The sequence below is a fragment of the Psammomys obesus genome, unplaced genomic scaffold, assembly GCF_907164565.1.
Source record: "Psammomys obesus unplaced genomic scaffold, mPsaObe1.curated_primary_1811, whole genome shotgun sequence".
Lineage (NCBI taxonomy): Eukaryota > Metazoa > Chordata > Mammalia > Rodentia > Muridae > Psammomys > Psammomys obesus.
This window is the reverse complement of record NW_026592118.1, coordinates 35,249,311-35,276,740: the sequence shown is the minus strand read 5'-3', so window position 1 is coordinate 35,276,740 and position 27,430 is coordinate 35,249,311. Positions and strand designations below refer to the sequence as shown.

The window sequence follows — 27,430 nt, the reverse complement described above, 5'->3', positions numbered from 1 at the left end:
ATAATTCTGCTCAAATTCAGAGACATGAGATGTGAAGCCATGGCTGTGTTCCAGCACATTCTTCTTGTCAGAACCATTTAAATCACCATGTTACACAAGTACATATTGAAACTCAACTTTAAGTGTTTTATTTTTATGTACATTTCTTTTTTGTCCAGAAATAAAATATCTAAATACAGACAGTGTAATGTTGTATATGTATAGCTTTCAACAATACTTGAGCTGAATAGATGCTTTGTATATTAAATTTCTTTTTAATGAAGTTCACAGCTACATTGATAAAATTGATTCCTTAGATCTTTTTTTTTCTTTTTAACCAATAACAAGCAGAGAGACAAGTACAATTTAATATTAATAAGCAGCTCAAATAACACTTGGTTAAACTATATACAATACAAACCATTCATACAAATGAAGACTAGGATATTGAGTTTGTTACGATATGTGTAGTAAAGATAAGGCAGACACTTATAACTTACAAGGTGTCTGCCAGGCATTTCCCTTCTTATATAATGATCAGAACTTGTGTTAAGCAGCCTTAGTTGCTCTTAACATTGCAAAGGTCCAGTGATAGGCAAGGAAAGCTGTAATCCCAGTGTCTGCCCACATGTAAATTCCAAATGTTTGCTCATCTTTACTAAGAACTGGCTCTTCCTTCCAAAGAAAGAAAAGCCATCCAGGATCACCTTGAATGTGCCTACTGTATGCTGGGGAAAGGTTACTACACTTTGTTGTGTTCATAAAATAAAGAATACTGAGCTCTAAAGACACATTTTTTTTTCCATTTAACAAGCATATAACTCCTACAGTAATATTCACCAGCACAGCTACTCCAAGCAGTAGGAATGCATGAGTGGGGATTATTGATTAGCATGGACTCAAGACCTTAAAAGAGATTTCCATAACAGTGTGTTAGACACATCCTCTGTCTAGTTAATTCTTTTTATTTGATCATAGTTTATCCTGAACCATCATGAGTCAGACCATGAAAGCCCTCTCAAAGGGAACCATGATAGATGCAAGCTGAAATGGGCAAGAGTGAGTGCTCATGTGCCGCTACGTGTGATAGCATGTCTTCAGGTGAGACTCTGAGATCTGTGGTGATTTACAACTACGCTGAGAGATGAAGCTGACTGTGCAGAAATTACATCGACTGTTTTCCACTAGCATGTTTGCACCAGTCAACAAGAGCAGCAGTGTAGACACATTCCAGGCAACAGATGTGACCTTCTTCCTTGAAGTAACAGCCCTGTCCTATGACCTTTAGTTTCTCAGGCTTCAGTCTCGGGCCCTGTTCATCCTCATCCTGAGGGGAAGTAAGGTGTGTCACTGTGGTAGTTGTAGTCAGGGCATACTTTCTGTACTAGTTTGTAGTCCGTACTATAAAAGGAAATGTAAATGCAGATCACCTTGAAGGGCTTGGAGCAGAGCCAGGAGACGTGACTTTGGGTCTGCTCCTGGTAACAGGTTTTTGAAGGGTCGTAGTTGCAGAGTGTGTTCTTGGTAGCCTTGTCAACCTTTTCGTATTCAATGCGACAGTTGAAGGACTTGGAATCTTTGGCATCAATCACGGTTTGTTGTGCCAAGTCGAATTCCACGATTTTTGTTGGGGGCACCAAGCTGACAGATACATTCCCTTGACCAGTGGAATTATGCCTGAAATAAACACTAAACGTCCCGTTGCCGTGATCGACAATTTTCCCAGTTATCAACAGGTTTAGCTTCACTGTTTTGATGTTGGAATGAAAATCACCCCATCCAAACATTTTCTTGAACTTGCCGGTCTTAACAATGGGCCGTCTTTTGGCCCTGGGCCGAGGTTCCTGAAGGTCTGTGGAGTTCCTCAGCCAGTCCCAGAGGTCTTGCTCAGAATAAGGTTCTGGGGTGTCGTAGCGCAGGTCCAAATCTGTGTCATTCTCTTTACCACGGAAAGTCTGTGAGAGGAGCCGACTGATTGACAAGTCTTTGCTGCTTTCTGTCCATATGTGCTTTAGTGTGGATTTGCTGCTTCCTGACTTCAGAAGTTCCGACTTTCCACCGTTTGTTAGGTTGGCACACGTGACCTGAGAAGAGAATTTAAAAGATGGGTGTTTATTTACATCCCCACATCTAAGAATACACAGCACACACCTTCCAGCCCTTGCTGGATTAAATGATGACTCTCACTGTTTGTTATTGTTCTTAAAAGCACCTCCAGTGTCCGGCCACTGTTTATTAAGCTGTGATAAAATACCACTTCTATTTTTATTCAACAGTGGGAAAGGGGAGGTGTCGGTGGTTAAAAACCACAAAGCATGACCTGAAGATCCATATAAAACACTGACCAGCGGAGAAAAAGGCCAGCTAGCATGACTAAGCCAAATTGAATTCAAATATAAACTAAACTTTAGTAAATAATGTCTCAGCCCCAAAACCCACCTTTGAAATAAACTTTTAAAATCATTGTGTTCTTTTTCTCATTCAGAGTCACCATAAGTTCTAAAACTACATGAGTCTCTTAAATATGTCAGCTGATTCCCTATTTACTTTTTGTTTATCTTATGTGACTACATTAGAATTAGTAGCTTTACAAAGAATGTGGCATGTTTTAACTTGTAAACACACACACACACACACACACACAAATGTCCTTATTATCACCAATCATAAGCACCAGGCACAAGACAATTTTTAAACTTTCAGGGTTTAAAATATGGTTTAAGAAAAGAGTTTTAAGTTATAACATCCAATATTCACTAGCACATAGACATTTGACAATCTGAAAAGCAGCACAAAGGAGGTCACTTCAAGGGAGATTGTAAGAGTCACATTTGGAAGACACTCTCCAAGCTCCCATCTTGCCTCTGTGAAACAATTATTTCCTCACAGAGCCACAGGGTGCAAAAGAACCAGTACCCCAAGGGCCTCAGAGCAGCAATTTCTCATTCTGACATGGCACACTCAGGACACAACCTCTAAGCATAACCCAGAACCCACGAAAGCAAAAGCCAATGCAGGCAAACCATTGGCCATATGGACTGACTCATTTGGCTGAGGTTACTGAAGGAATTCTCCCAGATGCCCATTAAAAAGCTAAGTTTCCCAATAAAATTTTTCAAATATGAATTTGATAACTACACATCAGCTTCTTTGGACTCTATTCTTCATCTAAAAAGTTCTCAGAGTGAAAGATAATTGCCAAAGAGCTCTCTTATGTATAGCCCCGGCTAGCCTAGAACTCGTGATCCTCTTGCCTCTACCTCCTTCAGCAAATCCTACCAGTGTGTGTACTCACTAGTAAGTGAATATTAGACATATAATATAGGATAAACATACTAAAATCTGTACACCTAAGGAAGCTAAGTAAAAAGGAGGACCCTGGGTAAGATGATCAATCCACATTCAGAAAGGCAAACAAGATAGACATCGGAAGAGGGTGAAAACAAGGAACAGGACAGGAGCTTACCACAGAGGGCCTCTGAAAGACTCTACACAGAAGGGTATAGAAGCAGATAATGAGAATCATAGCCATTCTTTGGGCAGAGTGCAGGGAATCTTATAAAAGAAAGGGGGAGATAAAAGACCTGGAGGGGACAAGAGCTCCACAAGTAGAGCAACAGAACCAAAAATTCTGGGCCTAGGGGTCTTTTCTGAGACTGAGGTTTTTTTCTTGGGAACCAAGGACTATGCATGGAAATAACCTAGAACCCCTGCTCAGATGTAGCCCATGGCAGTTCAGTGTCCAAGTGGGTTCCCTAGTAAGGAGAACAGGAACTCTCTGACATGAACTCAGTGGATGGTTCTTTGGTCACCTTCCCCTGATGGGGTGGGGATGGAGTACAGTCTTACCATGCCACAGAGGAAAACAATGCAGCCAGTCCTGATAAGAATTGATAGGCTAGGGTAAGATGGAATGGGAAGAGGGTCTCCCCTATCAGCAGACTGGGGGAGGGTCACAGGAGGAGAAGAAGAAGGACCAATGAGATTGGGAGGGGTTAGGGAGGGAACTACAGTTGGGATACAAAATGAATAAATTGTAATAAATAAAAAATAAATTATAAAAGATAAAATAAAAACAAGCTCTCTTATGTGAGGTACATTAGGAATTAGAGCTGTGTTCTAGACCATGCCCACCTGGACCTATAGACTTATCCATGAATGCCTCTTGATATGTCCCAGATCTCTACCAAGTATATCCTTCTATCAGATGCTCATGATGGGAAGAGTCTTCACCAACTCCTGGAGTGTATAAGCTTTGGAGCCAGACTTACTAAGATTTGTTCCAAGCTCTGTCGCTTCCTTGAGACCACATAATTGATGTGGGACCATTTTCACAAATGCCAGTCAAAATGTTCTAGTTGGAAAACTGCTGATCTTAAGAAATATTGCACTGATGTCCATGTAAACCTATTGCATCTAAGATAAAATGTGGTTTGCTCATGAGTTTACCTCCCATGACTTCACTTCACCTTACAAAACCAAGGCTAAAACACTGGAGAGAATAACACAAAAACAAAATTCAAACTGAGAATTCATATCCTGTTGCATCTGCTTGCCTTCTCTAAGGCAATATGTCAACTTGGAAACACACAATGGATCAAAGTAGATTTTACCAGAGGACATACAACTACAGAGACTTATATTCTAGGAAAGGATATGTTTTTGAAAGAATAGACAGATAGCAGAGTGGCCATGGTCAAGCCTAAAGGGAATAAAGGTCAGGCTTATGTTCACAGTCATTTTTCGGACTTTTAATTCATCACTACCAAACAAATCAAAACCCTAGACGGCTAAGATAGACCATTACCTTCTTACAGGGACTTTAGGAAATTGGGAGGAGGGTATATTGCTACCAACATTCCTTTAGAAAAAATTTAGAGAGAATACTGAGTACTCTGTCTCCTTTTGATTCTTCTCTTAAACTGGTTTCTGTATTCCCTCACCGCCCAAATTGTTTCCTATCTATAGTTTCTCATCAGTATTCAAGAATGGATCATGTTCAAGAAGCATTTATTACTAATAACAGAAAAAATATTTTAAGGCGACTAATGCTTTGGAACATGGACTAAATATTTTGACTTAAAGAAATGAAATGGAAGGGGCAATATTATTTGAAGGAGGATAATTAGACAAGGAGTGTATATAGAATAAGTATGAAATTAATTTCCCAACTCTCTCTTGCCTAATTATGTCAATCTGTTATGGGCCAATTTTCGTATCTCATATAAAGAGAAAATCATGATAGTTTCAGAGTTAATATTATCCCACATAATAACAAAATAGTAGGAGCAGTTGAAGTTATTTTAATAATTCCCTAAATTTAATGTATTTCAAAGCATACTATTTTAGGATGAAGTTATATACTCAGCGTTAGTGCACTTGCCAGTTTGTGTTAGACCCCGGATTCAGTATTCGGCAATGAGAGAAAAGGGGGAAGCATTTTACTGTGGATTGACAAGGTTACCAATTATAATCTACAATAGATTATAAAACTTACCAATGCAAAATTGGCAAGACTAGTAACGATTTTTCAGTTTGAGCATGCTTTTTTATGAGTATTGGCCTTTTATATTTCAATAAAATCTGTTTTGTGGTTAAACATCCAAATGTGTACTTGCCAACTATACAAGCATTGTCTTCCTACAATCTTCATATTTATTCTTTAGAATAAAGGACATAAATGCATGTACTTTTCTCTGGTTCTTTTGTTAAGAGTTAGGTGTGTCCCCATTGTTTGGCTAGCAAAGATAAACTCAGGCATGTCCAGAGTGGCTTTTACAGTACTTTACCTCAGAATCAACAAAGGACTGAAATGTGATACTTCTGCTGTGAGATTGTTAACAAAGCTGTAGTGAAATTGTCCCAGTACTTAAGGGGAAAAGCACTTACAGTGCAATTTTTCAACAGCTTGTGGAGGGTAAAATGGGAAAACTATAGAAGTGGGGCATATGAGATAAAAAAAGGGAAGAATTACTATATCCAGAAAATGCTATGATTCTAATAAACAAGCCTTTGATTTTCAGGCGGAGATCCATTGTTTAGCTCTAAATTACATTCTTCACTCACAGTGATTATGAATGTGAACTTTGGAGCAGACCATCTGAATCTCACACTAGGCTCTGATCCTTGACCTCTGTGTTGTGTGCAAATTTTATTTATGTGTAGCAGCTTATGGATTTTATTATTATTATTATTATTCTAGAAGCTAGGAGATGTGTCTCAGGAATGGTATAAGGATTACATAGCACACTCCACTTAAAGCACCAAGGAAAGTCTGTGGAACAAGTTGAGTATTAAAGATGAGTGTCAGCACTTAATAATTGCAACACTTTACCTCATATTGGCTTATGGAGACGAATGACTATGAATAAATTGTGGCATTTGCAAGTAGCCAATTGCTTAAAACAAAATAATCTGTCACTAACAGAACTGCAAATATAACCAATGAAAAAATTTATCATACTAAGTGAGAGAGGGAGTAGGAAAGATATATGCCCAAAGCATCACATAAGAAAGAATGAAATAATCCTAAAAACCTGCTTTCAGCATCATACCTCTAGCCAACAAAAAAGTATTAAATTCTCACAAATCTGTTAAAAAGTCAACTCTGACAGTAAACATATTCACCAAAATAAAAAATTTTAAATATGTCTTAGTAAACTTAGGAGCACATATTAGATGCTAATAAAAATATGTGCTGACAGAGTTTTTAAAGCGGAAAAAAAAAAAAAAAAAAAAAACATGTTTTTCAAGTGCTGATGTGACCGCTTAAGAAACTTGGCAAAGAAGAAGAAAACAGGAAACAACCTCGGAACCTGCCACAGAGGGCCTCTGAAAGCCTCTGCCCTGCAGACTATCAAAGCAGATGCTGAGCCTGATTGCTAACTGTCGGGCAGAGTGGATGAAATTTTATGTAAGAAGTGGGAAATAGTAAGAGCTGGAGAGGACAGGGTCTCCACAAGGAGAGCAACAGAACAAGAAAATTTGAACACAGGGAACTTCCCAGAGACTCATACTCCAACCAAGGACTATTCATGGAGATAACCTAGAACCCCTGCACAGTTGTAGCCCATGGCAGTTCAGTGTCCAAGTGGGTTACATAGTAATGGGAAGAGGGACTGCCTCTGACATAATCTGATTGGCCTGCTCTTTGATCACCTCCCCCTGAGGGGGGAGCAGCCTTACCAGGCCACAGTAGAGGACAATGCAGCCACTTTTGGTGAGAACTGATAGACTAAGAACAGAAAGGAGAGGAAGACCTCCCCTATCAGTGAACTTGGGGAGGGGCATGCATGCAGAAAAGGGAGGGAGGGTGGGATCGGGAGGGGAGGAGGGAGGGGCTTATGGGGGGATACAAAATGAATAAAGTGTAATTAATAAAAAATATAAAAAGAAACTTGGCAAGTTAAATAGGTGGTAAAAGTCCATGTAACAAAGAATGGGTGTAAGTTCAGCTATTAAAGAGCTCAAGCACAGAAAGAAATAAATGCCTTTTTTCCTTTCAGTGGGGTGCAAAGCCTTCAGCAGTGCTGGCAATCAAGACAATCCCGAGTGTCACTTCCAAATCAAAACATCATCCAGCTGTAATGTCAGCCATATCTCTACATGTTACATACCTTCACTCTTTCACCCTCCTAGTTGAGAAGATTCGTACAATATCTACAGGATAATATTAACAATGAGATACCAAAAAGAAGCTTTAACAATAGGCCTCTTGAACTAGGCAATATTAACAACTGTGATTTCTTTTGTTTTAAGAATTCAGTAGCCAGTCAAGGACCATGCATGGAGATAACCTAGAACCTCTGCTTGGATATAGCACATGGTAGCTCAGTAACCAAGTGGGTTTCACTAGTAAGGGGAACAGGGACTATCTCTGACATGAACTCTATGGCTGACTCTTTGACACCCCCCTCACACCCGAGGGAGGAGCAGCTTTGCTAGGCCACAGAGGAGGACTTTGCAGCTAGTTCTGGAGATACCTGATAAACCAGGGTCAGATGAAAGGGAAGGAGGTCCTCCCCCATCAGCGGACTTGGAAAGGGGCAGCAAGGAGATGAAGGAGGGAGGGTAGGATTGGGAGGGAATGAAGGAGCAGGATACAGCTGGGATACAGAGTTAATAAAATGTAACTAATAATAAAAATAAAAAATAAAAAACAAAACAAAACAAAAATAATTCAGTAACTACAGAATAAGACTGTTCATAAGAACGTGAGTAGAGAAAATTAGAGATAAATGGTGCACGCATGGTTATTGATCTCCAGGAGTTCACAGTATAATCTGGTGACCAGTTAAACGAATTACACTGTGATGCTACTAGCAGCACAAGTAATGTTCTTGAAGTCACAAAGCTCAAAAGCAGCAAAGGTATAACATAAGAGATGATCTTAAAAAATCATTTTGGATTTTACATAGTGGATAATGGGTTAGAGGAATTCTTCCAAACATGTGGAGCATAATGAAGAAAAGTCACAAAGTCCAGAAAGGATACATCACAGGAAAATATGGAAAAGGGCTTTTTACCATGTCACTGTAATTTTGTTTCCTTTGATGAGTATCTCCTATCTCTTTCCATTCCCCACTTCTCCAGCAACTACCTTTTAAATTTTATTTAGATATATATTTATTACAATGTATTCATTTTGTATACCCGCTGCAGCCCCCTCCCAGTCCCTCCCATCCTCCCTCTTCTCCCCTATTCCCATTCCTTAGTAAGGGGTACAGGAGCTGTCTCTGACATGAACTCAGTTGCCTGCTCTTTGATCATCTCCCCCTTGGGGGGGGGGGGGCGGGTGAGCAGCCTTGCCAGGCCACAGAAGAAGATGATGCAGCCAGGCCTTAGGAGACCTGATAAGCTAGGGTCAGATAAAACGGGAGGAGGACCTTCTATATCAGTAACTACTTTTTAATCTTTTCTAGGGTTCAAATTTTTTTTATTCTCCTCACAGTGAAATGAAGGCAAATAAGATCCACACCCAAGCTAGAGATAACTATGTGAGGCACTCCATGTATTAGACAGTTTGATTTAGTCATTCTGCAGTCTGTGTGCAACTGTGCTCGCGTTTGATGCATCAATATGCCTATACCATACTATGGGGCACTAGAGTAGACACAGCTTTTTATTTGACTCTCGGAAGGAAGGAGAGGGGGAGGGGGAAAGGTGTGTCTTCCTGGACTCCAGGAACTTTGCCAGCTACATGGTGGAACATACAGGAGAGAGTAACCCACCTCCACTGTGAATGTCCTGCTATTGCATTTAATCTTAATCTTGGGCAACAGGGAATTATTGAGATTGGGTTTTTGCTTTGTTTTCCTAGCTCCAAAAACAAAACAAAACAAAACAAAAAAAAAATCACTAGGCATCAAAGGCAGATTGGTTGAACAAAATCCTGAGGGAAGAGATGTTAGTTAAGTAATAACTGCAAGACTTGCTAAGGAAATAAATACTAAGTAGAGAAAGAAAAAAAAAGGGAGAAGACATGAATTTAACAGATATTTTATAGGAATACATCAATTTTATTACTTTTTAATATGTATTATTTTTGAGACAGAGTATTAATAACATAGCCCAGGCTGATCTTGAACTCATGACCAAGATCCTGTCCTTTCCTCTGGAGTGTTCAAATTACTGTGTGTCACCAAGTCTTGTTCATCTTGATAACTGACTGACTAAAGGGAAATACAAAAAATCTGAAAAAAATCAATGGATTTTTGTATACCTTTAAAGAATGCCAAAGGAACAATAGTCAAGGATATAAAATTAAATCTCTGCTAGGACAGGAACTCCACAAGGAGAGCAACAGAACAAGAAAATTTGAACACAGGGAACTTCCCAGAGACTCATACTCCAACCAAGGACTATTCATGGAGATAACCTAGAACCCCTGCACAGATGTAGCCCATGGCAGTTCAGTTTCCAAGTGGGTTACATAGTAATGGGAAGAGGGACTGCCTCTGACATAATCTGATTGGCCTGCTCTTTGATCACCTCCCCCTGAGGGGGGAGCAGCCTTACCAGGCCACAGTAGAGGACAATGCAGCCAGTTTTGATGAGAACTGATAGACTAAGATCAGAAAGGAGAGGAGAACCTCCCCTATCAGTGGACTTGGGGAGGGGCATGCATGCAGAAACAGGAGGGAGGGTGGGATCGGGAGGGGAGGAGGGAGGGGCTTATGGGGGGATACAAAATGAATAAAGTGTAATTAATAATAATAATAAATATTTAAAAAAAAGAAAAGAAAAAAAATTAAATCTCATAGGAGCATTGTGACCTACAAACAATTCTTGCCATCCAACTGGAATGTGGAGACATGGGTCTGAAAGTATAAAACTTACTTGCCCAGTTACAAAGATCAAAACAGTATTGAAATTTCATCTTGAAATATTATTTCCCCCACAATGTTACAAAGAAAACCTGAAATCTTTTCTAACTGACTATACTCTAAAAAATGATAATGATGGTGAATTCATATTTTAAGGCTCTCTTGTCCATGTTCAAGTATGTTTGCTTATATGCCATCCATTTAATTGTTTAAAAACACAGTTATGCCTCTGCATCTTTAAGACTATGTTTCTTGGAGAGCATAAACATTAAGCATGAAGACAGAGCATGGTTCTGAAACCAGACATATATGTCTGAGACCAGGGCTTTGACTGGAGCTATGGAGGACACAGTGACCGCTGTGGCTGAAGTGTGCTCATCTGAGGCTAGCTTCACCTTGCTCAGCCTATCTTTACATGACTTAAGGCTAAGCTTTCAATATTATGAACTTTACATCATGCCACAGTGGTGCTGCAGAAAATATCATTGAAAAAGCAGTATTTTTATAAAATAAACCATCTGTTGACTTCCCTCCTACCTGAACTATGTATCTGACCTTCTGAAAAAGAGTTGCCTACAAACATTCATATTTCCATTTTCATGAAAATGCAATGGGATGCCTCTTAATTTCCATTAGCATGATCATCATACTGTTAATCTATTACTATTGGATATAAACATAAATAATCCTAAGTAAACTGTGCAATTTTACTATTTGCTGCATCAAGTGCATGAATACTTGTAGTCAAACAGAAATTTGAGACAACTTGGTGCTTAAACAATATTGCTGATCAGTGAGTAACTAATCAACAAAATGACCTACTTGATGATTGCAACTTCATTTTAGTAGTTTTATGAATAATGTGTTGAATATCTGCTACAAAATATCAAGTGATTCTAGTTAAGGAAACACTTTATCTCTGGCAATCTATTTAGCATCATACACATAGCATTGCATTTCATTTAAGCCATACGCACACATTGACAGAAATTTGAGCTTACTAATGGAGTCTTGAAGTTCTTAGGGGGAAACAACTACTTCTTATGTATTCCATAAAGTAAATTCTTTATTTTTAAATGTTCTGACATCCTATCCCCCTTTCTCATATAAAGTTTGCTTTCCCTGAATGTACAAGCTGTGTGAATGTGACAGAAAAAGTTCGTGTAAGATAAACTATAAGCTTATCCATGATTAGACATGTCTTCATTGGCCACTGACTTGCATTTGGTATAAGTATTTATTCTTGCCTTAACTTGATTGTTTAGTTTCATTTCGGTCTTTTCATAAATTTGAGGAGGTTATCTTAGGCAATTTTGACTCTCACAAGGTAAATTCCATTAGCAAGACTTTTGTTAACCCTTTTAATAGCTACCATATTGAAACAAGACAGTTAATCTTTTTTAATTAAATGTGTTATATTAATTATAGTTTATTCACTTTGTATCCCAGCTGTAGCTCCTCTCTTATTCCCTCCCAATCCCACCTTCCCTTCTTCATCTCCTCCCATGCTCCTCTCCAAGTCCACTGATAGGGGAGGTCCTCCTACCCCTTCCATCTGACCCTAGCTTATCAGGTCTCAACAGGACTGGCTGCAATGTCCTCCTCTGTGCCTAGTAAGGCTGCTCCCCCCTCGGGGGTGGGGTCAAAGAGGCCACCACTGAGGTCATGATATTCTTCTCTATTGATATTAAGCTAATTTTCAAAGTTTCTCAAAAACTGTAACAGGTTTACAGAATAGGCTTTTACATCGCACTGAGATCCTGTGTAGGTAAGAATGAGTACTCACTAAGCTCATTGCACAGTTTATGTTCATACATACATTGTTTCAGTAGTAAAAGATTTATTTTTTCAGTCACATGATCAAGATATGAGGGACATGTAGCCCTCAAAGACTTTTAATTTTGTAACCACAAGTGCTCCATTGTTAACATCTACTAGCCTGTTTTGTGCCTGATAAGCTATTGGAAATTGATTAGCATTAGAATATGTTAAAATACATTATTTTCTCTAAGTCAAAATTGCAATGCAATATCGCCTCACACCTATTAAGTTAGTTCACATGAGAATATAGGAAAAAAGGGATTATTAGTCAGATAGTAAATAAAAATTGTCACTATTAAAAAAAGAAAGATTTTTTTTAAAAGAAAACAAATAGAGCTACAACCTAATCCAGAAATCACATTTGTGGGTATGTTTGTGAAAGAAATAAAATGGGTATTTCAAAGAGATATCTGAATTCTCATGTTCATCCCATCACTGATTAGTGACACAATGCCCAATTGCTTGATTGTTAGTGAATGAGTAGGTAAAGAAGAGTTCTCACACACACATGCACATACACACGATGGATTGCTATTCAGCTTTTAAATAAAGGAAGTCATGCCATTTGAAGTAACAAGAATACACCCAGAATACTTCAGATAAAGTGAAATAATCCACTCATTGAAACAATCACAACAAGCCTCACATGTAAGTTGACCATGCAGAAGTCAGATTCAAAATAAGTAAATACATACATGCATACATACATACATGCATACATACATACATAATTGAGTGGTATTACCAGAGGCTAGGATAGAAAAATGAGAGTCCCTTGGTCAACAGGTACATAGATGCATGTTCTAGAGTTCTAATACACGGCATAGTGACTAATATTAGTAAAAACGCAAATTTTAAATAGACTAAGAGACTAGTATTCAGTGTTCTCCCCAGAAAATGTTAACTAGGTAAGCCATGGCTGCATTAAAATGATCACATCAATTTCTTTATAATGTAAGCAAATGATCTAACATCACATTTTATACCTTAAGAATAGACAATTGTTGTCAATTAGCCTTCGATAAAACTGAAAATAAATACCTTTTAAAACTAGAAGCAAACTGGAGCTTTGGGTCACCCAACAAAGCCCAAGATGAAAACTGGGCTATGAGTGATGAGGCTCCCCTGACCAGATCCCCACAGAGGCCATGCCTAGGTAGAGATAGAGGAGGAACCTGCCTCACCTTTCTGTGACCATGTGCTCTGTTTGCCAGGGTCCAGGTTGCTGGGTTGATGTCCCTCACTGGCTCATCAGTCGTTCACTCTGCTTCTGACTCTTTTTTTTTTTTTCAAGAAACCATCACCCAATTAAAAATGAGGAAATCATGAAATTTGCAGGCAAATGGTGGGACCTAGAAACGATCATCCTAAGTGAGGTATCCCAAAAGCAGAAAGACACACATGATATATACTCACTTATATAGACCTATAAGATAGGATAAACATACTGAAATCTATATACCTAAAGAAGATAAACAAGAAAGAGGACCCAGGGTATGATGATCAATCCTCACTTAGAAGGACAAATGGGATGGACATTGGATGTAGGAGCAAACAAGTAACAGGACAGGAGCCTACCACAGAGGGCCTCTGAAAGACTCTACCTAGCAATGTATCAAAGCAGATATTAAGACTCATAACCAAACCTTCGGCAGAGTGCAGGGAATCATAAAAAAAATGGGGGGAAGGAGTTAACATGACCTGGAGAGGACAGGAGCTCCACAAGGACCAAATATACCTGGACACAGGGGTCTTTTATGAGACTGTTTCTCCAAACAAGGACCATGTATGGATGTAACCTAGAGTCTCTGCTCGGATGTAGCCCTTGGTAGCTCAGTATCCAAGTGGGTACCCTAATAAGGGGAACAGGGACTGTTTCTGACATGAACTCAATGGCTGGCTCTTTGACACCCCCACCCCCACCCCAGGGAGGAGCAGCCCTGCTAAGCCACAGAGGAGGACTTTGCAGCCAGGCCTGAAGATACCAGATAAACCAGTATCAGATGGAAGGGGAGGAGGTTCTCCCCTATCAGTGGACTTGGAATGGGGCAGGGAGGAGATGAGAGTGGGAGGGTGGTATTGGGAGGGAGAGAGGCAGGGATACAGCAGGGGTACAAAGTTAACAAACTGTAACTAATACTAAAAAAATAAAAATTATATTAAAAAAAGAAAGAAATCATCATCCAAGGTCTAGCAGAGTGCTGACTGCCCCACACACTGGTTAGAAACTCCTTCAGGTTCACCTTGCTCTCATTTTTAAAATGTGTAGTAAGGGGTTGAAAGTGGGCCACAGCTTTCTTAGAAGGAGAAAGCCACTGGGGCCGGGCTTGATGCTATACTGGCTTAGGACTGCTTAATTCCTCATGTCCACAGAGAGCTGGTGTTTCCTGTCCACAGCCCCAAGCCAAAGTGAGGATAGTCAGTCCTTGGTATCTTGGTTAAAGGGCATATATATACAAACATGTGTATGTGCTAGGGATTTATATTTTTATGAAATTATTTTAGAGTAAAAAATAAGCAGATACTATTGGCATACTTTGAAGAGACGTTGGTCAATCTTGGCAGTGGGGAAGACACCAAATATTTCTGAATAAGGATTCCCTTTTTGAAGGCCATGGGAGACAGGCCCAGTACCTGACACTGACTCTGGAAATTGAGTAAAGGACCCTTGAATGAGAAACAGGAAAAAAAAAAAAAACTACAACAACAAAAACAAAAACACTAAAAGAAAAACAAAAGAAAAAATTGAAGAAGAACAACAGAAGTTGCATAACTTCTTCAAGTCTGAAGCAGGCTCCAGCAGCAACATGCTCCACTAGCAGTGGAAATGCAGGGATGAAGATCTGTGCCTCTTCCTTTAACCCATTAAGTGCTGGGAGGGTGTGTGGCAAAGGAATCAAGAGAGTGGATATGCTGATCAAGATCAATCTCCACTGGGAACATGGTTGGATTGATAGAGGCCTAAGCCATTAAGAAAGCATACACCCTAGATTTGTCTATGTGAACACTTCCAGACGGGTGTGAGAGCACACTAAATGGGAAGAGATCTACCCCAAAATGAATAGTGCCTCCAAATAGACTGAGGGCCAGATAGAACAAGTGCCAGCAAAGGCTTCCTTTCTGCTCTCTGCTGCCAGCAGGTTGAGTGAGCAGCCTCCTTAGTCACTATTCCTGTTTTTAGAAGAGTTATCCTCCCCAGAGGATCAATGGATCAGCCAGATGTGAACTGAAAACTCTGAGACTATAAACCAAAAACAAAACAAAACACGCTTTTTTTTTCTTTCACTTTTGTCATGGAGACAGGAAACCAACTAATACAGTAGGCTTTGAATGAAATACCACACCTTAAATATGAGTTCTGACATTTCATTATTAATCTTACTTTAGGAACATGTTTTCTTCCACTTACAAAATTCAGAGGATTCTTTTAGAATCCGTTGTGTTTTTATGGAAAACAAAAGTTTCACATGATATATTTCGCAGGATCAAGCATAAGTCTACATAAAAAGATTTATGTAAATAAATCTTGTCTTGAAACAGAAACTTCTAAACAGTGAATAATTCTGAATAAAAATCAGAAACAATATTTCCTCTATAATGAACAAGAATACAGAATCTACATATCAAATGAATAAACACAATGCCCTATACAGCCTCAACACAACATGTGACAGCAGCATTACTTTTTGGACTGCGCACTGCTATATTAGTTCCATCTCATGAATAAAGCTGCTAAGTATGCTCAGATCATCCAAACACACTGAAATGGATATTTGCACAGTTTGAACAATTCTTAGAAAAAGCACAATATGGTAAAGGGGGAGGAGCTTGCTGATAATTTTACAGTGTAAGCGACACAAAGGTGGAGTGTAATTTATCGTTAACGGCACCATTCAGACTTCTTGCCCACCAGTGTTTTCTGTATCATCCTCAAGCTGTTCATTCTCATCAGTTTGAAACATCCTCATTGGCTGGGCATGTAAATCCCTCCTACTCATCCTGTGGAGGGCACACACCAACTGTCCCATTTGTTTCTGCACTGAGGGTTGATGCTAACTCATGAGTGACTGAAAGTCAAAACTCAGAGTTTTCCTTAATTCTGTTTTATGCAAAAAAACATATAAGAATTATCTTTAAAATGTTCTGAGTGGCTTAACTCTCGGGGGTGGGCATGTTTTATGGAGAGCTGTGAAACGCTGCTGAGAAGCTGGCTTTTTGTCATTTGAAAGTGGTCCCTTTCCCACCACATTTGTTGTATAAATAGATACACATACACAGAAGTTTTGACATACACTCATTAATATTTATGAGAAATTAATAATTATTATTCTACACAACCTTGCTTAGCTATTCTTTCTAAATATAATTACAGATTATTCATGTTTGCACTGTGAAAGCTTCATTCTTTTTTTAAAAAAAAGTATGAAAATTCATAGTGACAAAACAACTCAGAAAGGTATGGCTAATGTTTTTATGGCTTCTTTGTGAAATATATACAGAGCATCGCACGTGAGGAGCCCTAGTTACATAGTTACAATGATGAACAAACCACTAGAAATAGGTCTATTTTCTTCATTAATGCAAAGTCACTATTTATCGTTTTTCGTTATTCATAAAAAGGTTAGAATGAGTCAGTAAATCTAGGTTTTCCTCGACAGAGGAGAATAGACTTTATGTATGGATAACTTCTTTCTATCTGAATTGGAGGTAAAAAATGGCTGACTACCTGACAAGGCCTGCTGTGTAGATACAAATGGATAAATTCGTGGCTGCTTGAAGTAAAATAAGGTCCATGTATATCTACCATGGACCACAGCAGGAATTACTAATTCATGCTACTAGCATTTGCACGTGCTGTGGAATTCAGATATTCATGAGCAGGAAACTTTTTCTCCAACAAATCCAAAGATGGTTGAACCTTACAGAGGTAACCCTTGTGAGAAGTAATTATGTCACGAGGATTCGACTCTCAGATGTAATTAATATGCTTCTTAGGAAAGTGAGCAAGTTCTCATAGACTGGCTTAGTTACTGTAGAGCAGGCTACTATGGAATGAGCTTCTTCAGCTCAGCTAACTACTCTGCTCTCTTATACGCATTTTATTTTTGGCCATGTGATTCTGTCCACCATGTTGTGACCCAGAAGGAAGCCCTCACTGAGTGACCACCCAAGCTTGAACTTTTGTTTTGTGTTGTTGTTGGTGGTGGTATTTTTTGAGACAGGTTTTTTTTTTCTTCTGTGTAGCCTTGACTGTCCTGGACTCATTTTGTAAATCAGGCATGCCTTGAACTCACAGAGATCCCTCTGCCTCTGCCTTTCTGAGTGCTAGGATCAAGCTTGGAATTTTTAAGCTCAATTATCATAAGCCCAAGGAAACATCTTTCCCTTATAAAGCATACAGTCTCAGTATTTTGCTATAGCAACACAACACAGACGAAGACGGATTTCAACCCTTTCCAAAACTGTGTACGGTCATATGCCCAAATGTATATGAGAACATATTTACATAAAACATACAATATTTTAGTTATATTTCACTGTTTTATGAATGAAATGTGGTACCATTTACCAGAAAATGAGCTGTAATAAAATGAAGCCAGGCCATACATTTGACCCTTTCTACATGGCACATGAAAACATACTTAGTAGAAATAATCACACAATTTGTCAAATAAGGGGTGGATTCCATGAGCAAAGAATGATATTGATGGTGTATATAATATGTGTAGGTAATGCCCGCTGATATCCAGAGGTTGATCTGAAAACCTTTCATTCGACTGAGGAAGAAATCCTGTAAACATTGAGAGATACCAGATGCAAAGGAATGCCAGATCTATGATGTTAAAATATGCATTATCTCAAAAGAAGTCACTCATGGACTCTTTCTTATCACACTCTAGTGCACATACCACTCCTGAGAGCATTCTCAGAGCCCAGTGAACAAATCAGCCAATCCAGAAAATAAAACGAGGAAATAGTCTTGGGAGTGCAGACCCTCCAAATTCTGTAAACATTTTAGGGACTGGGAGTCTTCAAATCCCTGAAGCAGAACAGAGCCAAGATGTCCTGGCTGCAATGTCTAAGAAAAATAACACATAGCAGAAAGATGGTACCCCTCATCACCTTTACTTAACCGGGGTTGGGAATCTGAGGTTTGTGTTGTGTCAAAACGTTTGATATTGCACAAATAAATACCTTTCAGTCATGTCTCATTAGAGAAAGTGATTTTTACAAAGCATATCCACCCAACAAAATCAGAGCCCAATGAACTATTAAATGTAGCTCTGAGAAGACATTAATACAGGAACATTCACACTTCTGACTATACATGTGACACACGCATGCATACACACTAATGCATGAACACACACAACATATTTCTCTGGAAAACGCTGAATTATGTTTCTATAAAAGATTTTTGGCAATATTCATAATAGCTGTAACTACAGCCTGACCTCTGAAAATAGCTTCAGAAGCATGAATTCATAAGAATCAATATCACTGTTGAGCTAAACTCAACTTGTACATCTCCCTTCTCTGCTTCTATGTTACTGAAGGCATTGCAAATGAAGTCACATAATTAAGAACCCGGTTTCTAAGGGAAATGATGTTTATGCAGAGATATCCTAAACAAATAGAAAGGTAACCTCTAGATTTGGTTCTGTTGCTTTAAGGAAAGCTAATCAGAAAGTGAATTAACTCCTATGCTTGCAGTAAAATTAAAAGAACAAAAAGTAGCACTTTATTTAAAAAGAAATGGAATAAAACAACTGCACTAAGTCAAAGTATAACTCGATAATATGTTAAAGGACGAAACAGGTCATTAATAGAATGATATGAAAAAATCCAAAGACAGTGAGAAACTGAAATAAAGAGATCAGATATTTATTAGTTTGTAGTGAGACCTCAACAAATCTCTAGCACTATCCTTAAGGTACCCTCAAATAGGAGGAGGAAAAAGAAGGACGAAATGCTAGAAGACATTCCTCCTCTGGTATGACCCCTACATGACTTTCTTATTCTGAAAGTCATTACTTTTCTTCAAGTTGCTGAATAAAGGTCCACTAGAGGGAGCAGCTGGGACACATGAGAGCTGTCTCTGTTCATGGTGCTGAAGATCAGACAGTTGAGTCACTAAGGGTCAGAGGGTTCAAAGAACAAAGATGTACCAGGAAGCTTTATGCTCACTACTGGTTGATACTACTTCAGAAAGCTAAGTCTGTGAGTTGACAAGAACAGTAAGGAAGTGTGTTTCTCAAAGAATGATTAGGAGCTCTAGTCACCCAAAGAAGCTCTTATGAGTTTGCATAGCTTCTAAGGCATTGTTTAAAAACAAAATATATATGTTTGTTTATCCCTATAGTGGGTGCAACATATATCACCATACAACATCATATTGATCTCATGATTCTTTTTACATCAGTCATTTTTGTATGTTCTATTTCTTCCAGCCACAAGACCGTTGCATAGGCTCCTTTCACTTACTAGAAACCCTCTACCCATTTGTTTTTTGATATGATAGTTTTACATTCTCTAGATAAAATTAGGCTTTCTAAATGAATCTGTAATTCCTCTTATATCATTTATACTATTCCTTTGTAAATATAATACATATATGAAGGAAGAAATATACATACATATATATGCATGTATAGATAAATATATATTCTTTCCGTAGATTGTAATTTTTATGTGGGATTGACCTAATGTATTTCTATTGTTTTTCTGTTATGTTTTATTAAATATACATGCCAAATAAATACATTTGTGATGCAATATTTTACGTGTGTTTTATCCTATTCTATTTATCCTTAGCTTTTCGAGTTATGAAATACTTTCAAATGTCCCTTTAAGCTCCAAATGTTTTGTTATTCTAACACTCATGCCTTTTATTTATCCTATTTATCCTATTCTATAAACATGCAGAGAAAGAGAAAGAGTCAGGAATGTTACTTTAAAATTTCTAAAGTATACTTTTAACTATTTATTTTAGTTTTTGAGATATAATTACAGTATTTATCCCTTCCCTTTCCTCCCCATTACCCCTCCTGTATACCTTTCCTTTCTCCACTTATCTCTTTAAATTTCAGTTTTTTCCTTTTTTCATTAGTTGTTGTCCTCTCTCTTCCTCTTACACACACACACTCCTAAATACATAAGTATATTTTACTTATGTAAAGAGAGATGAATGAAAAGAAGTAAACATGCCTAAATCAACACAAAACTTTACAATAAATGGATTGTTTTATGCAATAAAAATGGAATGAAACAAACTGTTGGCTAACAACAACAACAAAAAATTGGCAGCAGGCTCTTGGTTTTCATCTTTGAATTTTTAGAAATTTGATCCAAAAATGGTAATTAAATAAATGCAAGTAGGAGTCAAACAGAACAGATTCCTTCAATATGATTCTGTCATACTTCATGGAGGTATTTTCTTTCCAGCATTTCAAATGGACATTATACGAACAAATAATAAGTTAGGCAAATGCTAGTTTATTTCCTTGTACAAATGTTTATTTGCTTGAGAAATGCAATCAGACTTTGAAATGTGAAGGTAAAGAATCAGTTTGTGAGTATATTTCCAAATGCTTTAAATAATGTAATAAAGTACCTTAAAATGTGAGTCTTTAAAGCTTTTTTTGGCTTTATTTTGTAAGGATGACAAATTGTAAATAGAGGAAATTTGACTGTGGTGGTTTTGCTTTGTGGCCACATAGTGAAAAATCCATGAGTGTTAGAATAACAAAACATTTGGAGCTTAAAGGGACATTTGAAAGTATTTTATAACTTGAAAAGCTAAGTATCATAGTTTTGAGCTTGTATGAAATACAGCATAGTTTAGGACAGAGTCAATTTGTGGTAAAAAAGAAAAAAAAAGCCTCCAGTCCATTATTCATGTGCAGAGGTTCCCTTATTGAAAGCCAAAGTTTAAAGCCTCCTTGAGGATTTAAATCAACATGTCACATTAAGAGAAAAAAGTGGCTTCTGCTCAAGGACTCTCATGATTTTGTGGAAGAAGAGAATGCTGGAAATTTAGCAACATTTTCAGCCCTGATACAACAAGATGCTTATGTTAAGGATTTGCAACATCAATAAGGATCCCAGGCTTGACCGTGAAAAGTACTTGGGAATTCCCATACCTAGGTCTAAATTCTGACCCATGACCCTGGACCACTATGAGGGAGAAAAATAAAATGAGATCTGCTGTTACAGGTCTTCAGCTAAACAATGGATAAGACCGAGTAATTTTCTTCAAGCTGTGAGAGGAAAACAGTTTAATATCTGTTACCAAAATATGATGTTCATTTTCAGATTTATTTTTTTAAAGAGAATGTCAAAATAAAACATGTGCTGTATTTTCTCTTCCATCTCATCAAAACATAATTTTTTAATCCACTATCGTGTTTAAATTTTTCAAAAATCACTTCCATAAAATTGTTTTAATGTCAAATACATCTGCAACTCGATTCATTCCAGACACCTGTATATAAAAATCTTTGTTTTTAATTATGTGTGAGAGTCTTTTGCCTGTGTTTTGTGTGTGTGTGTGTGTGTGTGTGTGTGTGTGTGTCTGTATATTATGTGCATGCCATGCTGAGGAGGCTAGGAGATGACACCAGACCCCCTTATACTGTAGTTATATAGTTTTGAGCTGCCATATGGGTACTGGAAACACAGTCCTCAAGAACAATGAATGTTGTCACCCACTGAGCCATCTTTTCAGCCACATATGTCCCACAGACCTCCCCAAGGATCACAAGAGATTAATAGTCAATGCTATTGCTTACCCTCCATATATATGTTGACGACAATGCTATGTACTTAGGTCATTGAGTATGTACTATCCATGCTACCAGTCTCACACAGCTCTCAACCATGTAAGCTACATTTTCAACATGCTGCTAAATACATCCATTGTGCAATAGTGGCACAAATATTATAGGAGCAACCAATCACATTTTGATTAAATTTAAGGCCCACTCCATGAGATGGAACCCATACTTGACATTGGTGATGAGACAAGAACCTGGGACTAGATAAATAGGTCATAAGTCCTGAAGATAAACTGACTACAATTATTCTACTAAATGAACGTAGCAAGGAAACAACATAAAATGACATATTGCGATAGGTCCGTTCTCCTTAATAAAAGTCTTGATAATGAAAGAATACTTCAGATCTTCCTGTTTGCTGCAAACATCAACATCACTAATTCTCATCAGGAATATTATAGGAGATTCAGAGATTCATTAGATGAGAACATTTATGAAGATCATGTAGGAATCAGCAGTACGACTGGGAAAACGTGTAATGTCAAGTAACACATCTCAAATGTACCAACCACTACTTTGCTTTTAGAAAAGTTACTTATGCCATGATCTCATATAAAGTTAAGGAAGAAATAAGATGATTGTGTTTTTACTCATGTTGGAAATGTGTTTTATTAGGCTAGACAAAAAAAAATGTATTTAGAACTGATGCCATGTTTCTCTATGTAACTTTGGTTATTTAAAGAGACTGAAAGAGTAATTTATCTTCACCTTAATCTGCATATAAAATAAAATTTGTGTCTAAATGCTTGTAATGTTTTATTTTGATATAATTTCTCAGCTACAAGTAGTTTTCACACACATTTTATGTGAATTCATCAATTAAATTTACTTACTCACAAATTACATTGTTGGTCTTCTTCTCTCTTACAAGTAGGCGAGATAGTCATGGATGTGTACTTCTGAGCCATGTCAAGAATAAATTTAAAACATCATGTTCAGTTATCCCTATATAGATCCTTAAGTAGTTCCTGAGGGGAGGGGGTGCAAATGCATGTTCGTATAACCACATTGTAGCTAGCAAAATCAAGACATTTAACATTAGCACACTGATGTGATTTAATTGATATCCAGTGTACAAATGGCATCTGTCAGACTAGTGACCATCCACATGATGATTATAATGGTTGAGGATTTAATAAGGACCATGCATTGCCTATTTATGATACCATGATCTTTTGGCTGTCTTTTTTTCTATTATTTTCCTTTATACCCATTAGGTAATTTCTATGATGTCCCTCTGTTTGGGTTGAACTGAAGTGCATTGACAATTACTTTAAAATAAGGTTCTAGAACTTTAGCCTGTCAAAGATGTTATTAGGAAAAATGAATACCTTGATCTGAGAGTATAGGAAGAAATGCTGTCAGTAACTGTACAGAGAATAATTCTTGTACTGTGCTAAATCATAAATTTGCAAGTCATTTAGAATACTTCATATAATTTTACAGGCAATTAATCTGCATTATATGCAATTGTTTTGGTATTATTGATAATAAACTCATTAAAATTTGTCATTTCGTGGTTTCCTTCAGTTCTCATCTTGGTTAAAGGAGGCTTATTAAAAAAATCACTTGCTGGATTCACTGAACTGATCTATCAATCTGAGACTGACATCATATTCACACATCACTTAATGAAAGAGAGACATTCTGGTGATTAGGCGACTTCATCATTGAGCAAATATCATGCAATGTGCTTAGGCAAGCATCCATGGTGTCTATTGCATGTTTTGGACTTGACCTGACTGAAGTGATGACAGAATGAAGGAAGAAAAGAACATAGACATATATCCATGTGCTCGGTTGAAGATGTGCCTACAGCCTGGAAACTGAATGTGTACAATCATAACTGTCTGTATAAAATTGTGGTGATTGTGCATCCTTTTTGAATAACACGGGAATTAGAAATACCACCTGATATTCCAAAGGGGTTGTCCTAGCTGACTCATGACATGTTTGATCTATGCTCTACAGACCTTTCCATTAGTGTTTCAGAGAAATCTGTACTCTCTATTATGGTAACACCTTTGCTGGCCTGCAGCCATCATGAGCTTTGGAAGAGGTGAACCATGAAACTATATCTCTGTAACTAGGCCAAATAGGCCATGACCTAACAGGGTGTAAGCAGTCATTGTCTCCTATTAAATCTGAAATCTGCACTTTGCATATTTGAAAACAAGTATCCAGTTGCACTAGAAGGTATAGCTGCCAAATGAATAATTAGATTTTTAAGAGACTATAAAGGGAACCAAAATGTTTTTCACTGTGCCAAAACCAAAGTCGATTCAGATTTTATTTCCTCTCCTCCCATGTTTTTATCCTCATTCTTTGGCACTCAGACCAAAAATATTGCAACAACAAATAAATACACTTCTACTATACAATATGCACAGTATAAAACAAGTCCAGATGGAGATTATGTAGGAGCCAATGCCTTCTGTATTGTGAACTACAGGCTGCTGCCTCAAATGGCTAGGTAGGAAGTTGTATATGTTTGCTACCTAATATTGCTTTGATTGGCAAATGTGATTACAAAGAGACTTTCATGAAATCCAAAAATGACTTAATGAGCACTTTAATGTCAAAGCTCAAAAGCAAGTTTCTTTTTTGTTTAGAAATTTAAGTGCCCTCCCTGCCCAATAGCTCCTGCTCCCTGGAGATGTCTAAGTGGCTCAACTCACAAAGCTTTAATGGACGAGACATGAGTGACTTTAGAAAGATTTGGGAAGGGATTGAAACGTAGCTGTATAAAATATCCTATTAACTCTTGCCCCCCATTTTACATTTTGAGAAAGATTTTTAACTAAACTCTCAGAGCTCAATACCTATGATGTCATTAAACATTTTTCACTTCAGTGAATTGTAACTCAGGGACATTTGCAACTACTCTTTTCAGCAGGGGATTAAACTTCCAGGGAATAAATTAAATTGGGTTAAAATGTCTAACACAGTTTTCAGATGAGTGCTTTATTCGAGTAGCACAGAGACATGTTAACTTTGAAATGAAACTCTAGTTAGGTAAATAAGGTTTGTCAAGAACCAACTGCTCCGGTGCTGTGCTGCTCTAAGCCTACTTTATTAATACTGGGCTGTGATTTTCAATGCAGGTGCAAGAAAGAATTTTAAATGCAATTAAAACTGAGCTGGAAGGCCACACAACTGTATTTTAATCAAAAGCTGAGTTCAAGCCTGCTTTACATATAATATGTGCAATGAAAGATTTTTTTTCCATTCAGCATGACTGTGTAAATACTATATTTTGAAAGACAGCAAATTTATTTCAAGGAGAGAGGCATAGGAAAGGGGGTGCCTCGCCATGAGGGATGCTATGAACACCTGAAGACAGCTATTCTCAGGAATATATGAATACATTGGTACATATTCACAGTCAGAATTTTTTAACACCTTGGCCTATCAAGTCAAAATTAAAATACATAGGGGCAGGCCTGTGATTATGTGCATGTGAATTCAGTTTCTACTTATGTATGCAAAGAGATAGCTATACTTAAACAAATGACCCATTTTTGAAATTTTATGGCTTAATGTTTATCAGAAAAAATTTTAATCTGTTACTCCAGATTCATTTTAAATTAAACGTGAAAGTCATCAACACAGGAAGTTTGTCATTGTTTCATTATTAAACCATACAAATAGAGGGTAGCAAAACAAGTTTATTACATACTCTGAGAATCAGGAAGGAGCCAGCACTCCTCAGTAGGAGCAAAACTGAACATAACTGTGAGTGATATCTCAGCAAGCATTTTCCTGGTTCAGAAAATAGGAACACCTCAACTTGTACATTTTTAAGATTTAAAAAAAAATCTAATTAATTACCCCATACCAACTGGTCGGCTCTGAAAACATATGCATACAAGCAACACTAAATGGAACCAGCAGGTTGTATTTATGCATTTATGGATGTAAATACATATGTGTGGATATATATTTTTCAAAGCAATAATAATTAAAGAAAAAAAAACATAAGCTTAAGAGGGATCAAGGGGAAGGATAAGAGAGAATTGGAAGAGGAAAAATTGTGTAATTACCTTTTAATTTAAGAACTGAAGATGAAAAAATAAAGTTAAAAGGGAGGCTTTGATAGACGTCCCTAGCTGGTGCTCAAAATTCTCATTAAACCAATGATTGAGTTTTAGGAGCCCCATCAGATGTTGGTGAGACAGCTCAGCAGGTAAAGGCCCTTGCTTTCAAGCCTGGTGACCCGAGTTCAGTCTCGTGGCCCCATGTGGTAGAGAGAGAACCGACTCTCCCACGTTATCCTCTGACATCCACAGACATGAACCACACAGGACTACATACAGCTGCATGTGTGTGCATGCATACACACACACACACACACACACATACCCAAATGCACAAAGAGTAAATAGAAATGTAACAAAAAAATTAACAGTCATATATATAATTATTAAAAATACATATATTTATATCTGAGTCATAGGGAGTTTTTGATTCGTTAAGATCAGTTAGCTAATTTTTGAGATTTATTTTAAAAAAATCAATGTAAACAATAAAATCTCCACTGTTTAAGTGGAGATACATATACAATGGCAAAGTAATACATATACATATACAGATACATATACAATGGCAAAGTAATGAAGCCCATTACTTTTAACCATTTTTCCTAAAATAAGGTCTAGAAGACAGGAATTAGTCAACCCAGAAGCACCCATTATGCATTCAATAAAAAGATGCGGCACCTCATGAGCCCTATTTGTACACACTTCTGCACACCAACATAGCGGAGAAGGACAGATGCAGGAACAGGGCCACTTGAGATACAAGAAATAGGTGCATCCAATGGTGGTCTGGAAGCTTCTGCTGTACTCTTAAAGCATAGGGGCTGAACCTTAATGGGAGGGGAAAGGATCCCAGCAGAGGCATCTGGACAGGAGCACTTATCCATTCTTACACTGTATTCCAGTGCTTTAACACTAGTGAATATTCACTACGTAGTATTTATTATTAAAGTATTAAATTCAAAAGAGCAACAAGGCTATGAGAAATACAGAAATACAAGTTTTATACGTTTGAATTTCTAAGTTCATTCATATTTACTGTTTTCCAATAAGTAGGTAGAATTTTTTCAATGACTGCCCTGTTAAAAAATAATTAAATTAAAATCTGCATTTCATTTTAAATTTTCTAAGAAGATACTCTTAAGATATGTTCATCGAATTAACCTTGACGTGAAACTATGCAACAAACTTGGCATGTTTCCTGCTCGATCCATTCATGTGAACCCCAGGTCCAGATTCTGAGAAATCTTCTGTTAGCTTAAACTTTCCTCCCTCCCAATTACATTTTATACAATCTAGCATGGATACAGGTATATCCAATCTGTTGTCACTGAAAATGGATACTGTTGCTCACAAAGTTCTTAGCCAAAAGCTGCAACATTCAAAGTGAGTCCAGGACAGCCAAGACCACACAGAACCACCCTCCCATCTC

At 37.6% G+C, this 27,430-nt stretch overlaps 1 protein-coding gene across 1 annotated transcript in view; it reads right to left on the bottom strand.

Annotated features, from left to right (window-relative positions):
* Positions 1 to 532: 532 nt before the first annotated feature.
* Nxph1 (neurexophilin 1) overlaps positions 533 to 27,430 on the bottom strand; it is a 308,082-nt gene continuing 281,184 nt past the window's right edge. The window contains exon 3 of the mRNA XM_055613006.1: positions 533 to 2,063. Within this exon, the coding sequence (XP_055468981.1) occupies positions 1,302 to 2,063 (762 nt within the window). The 3' untranslated portion in view covers positions 533 to 1,301. The remainder of the gene's footprint in view (positions 2,064 to 27,430) is intronic.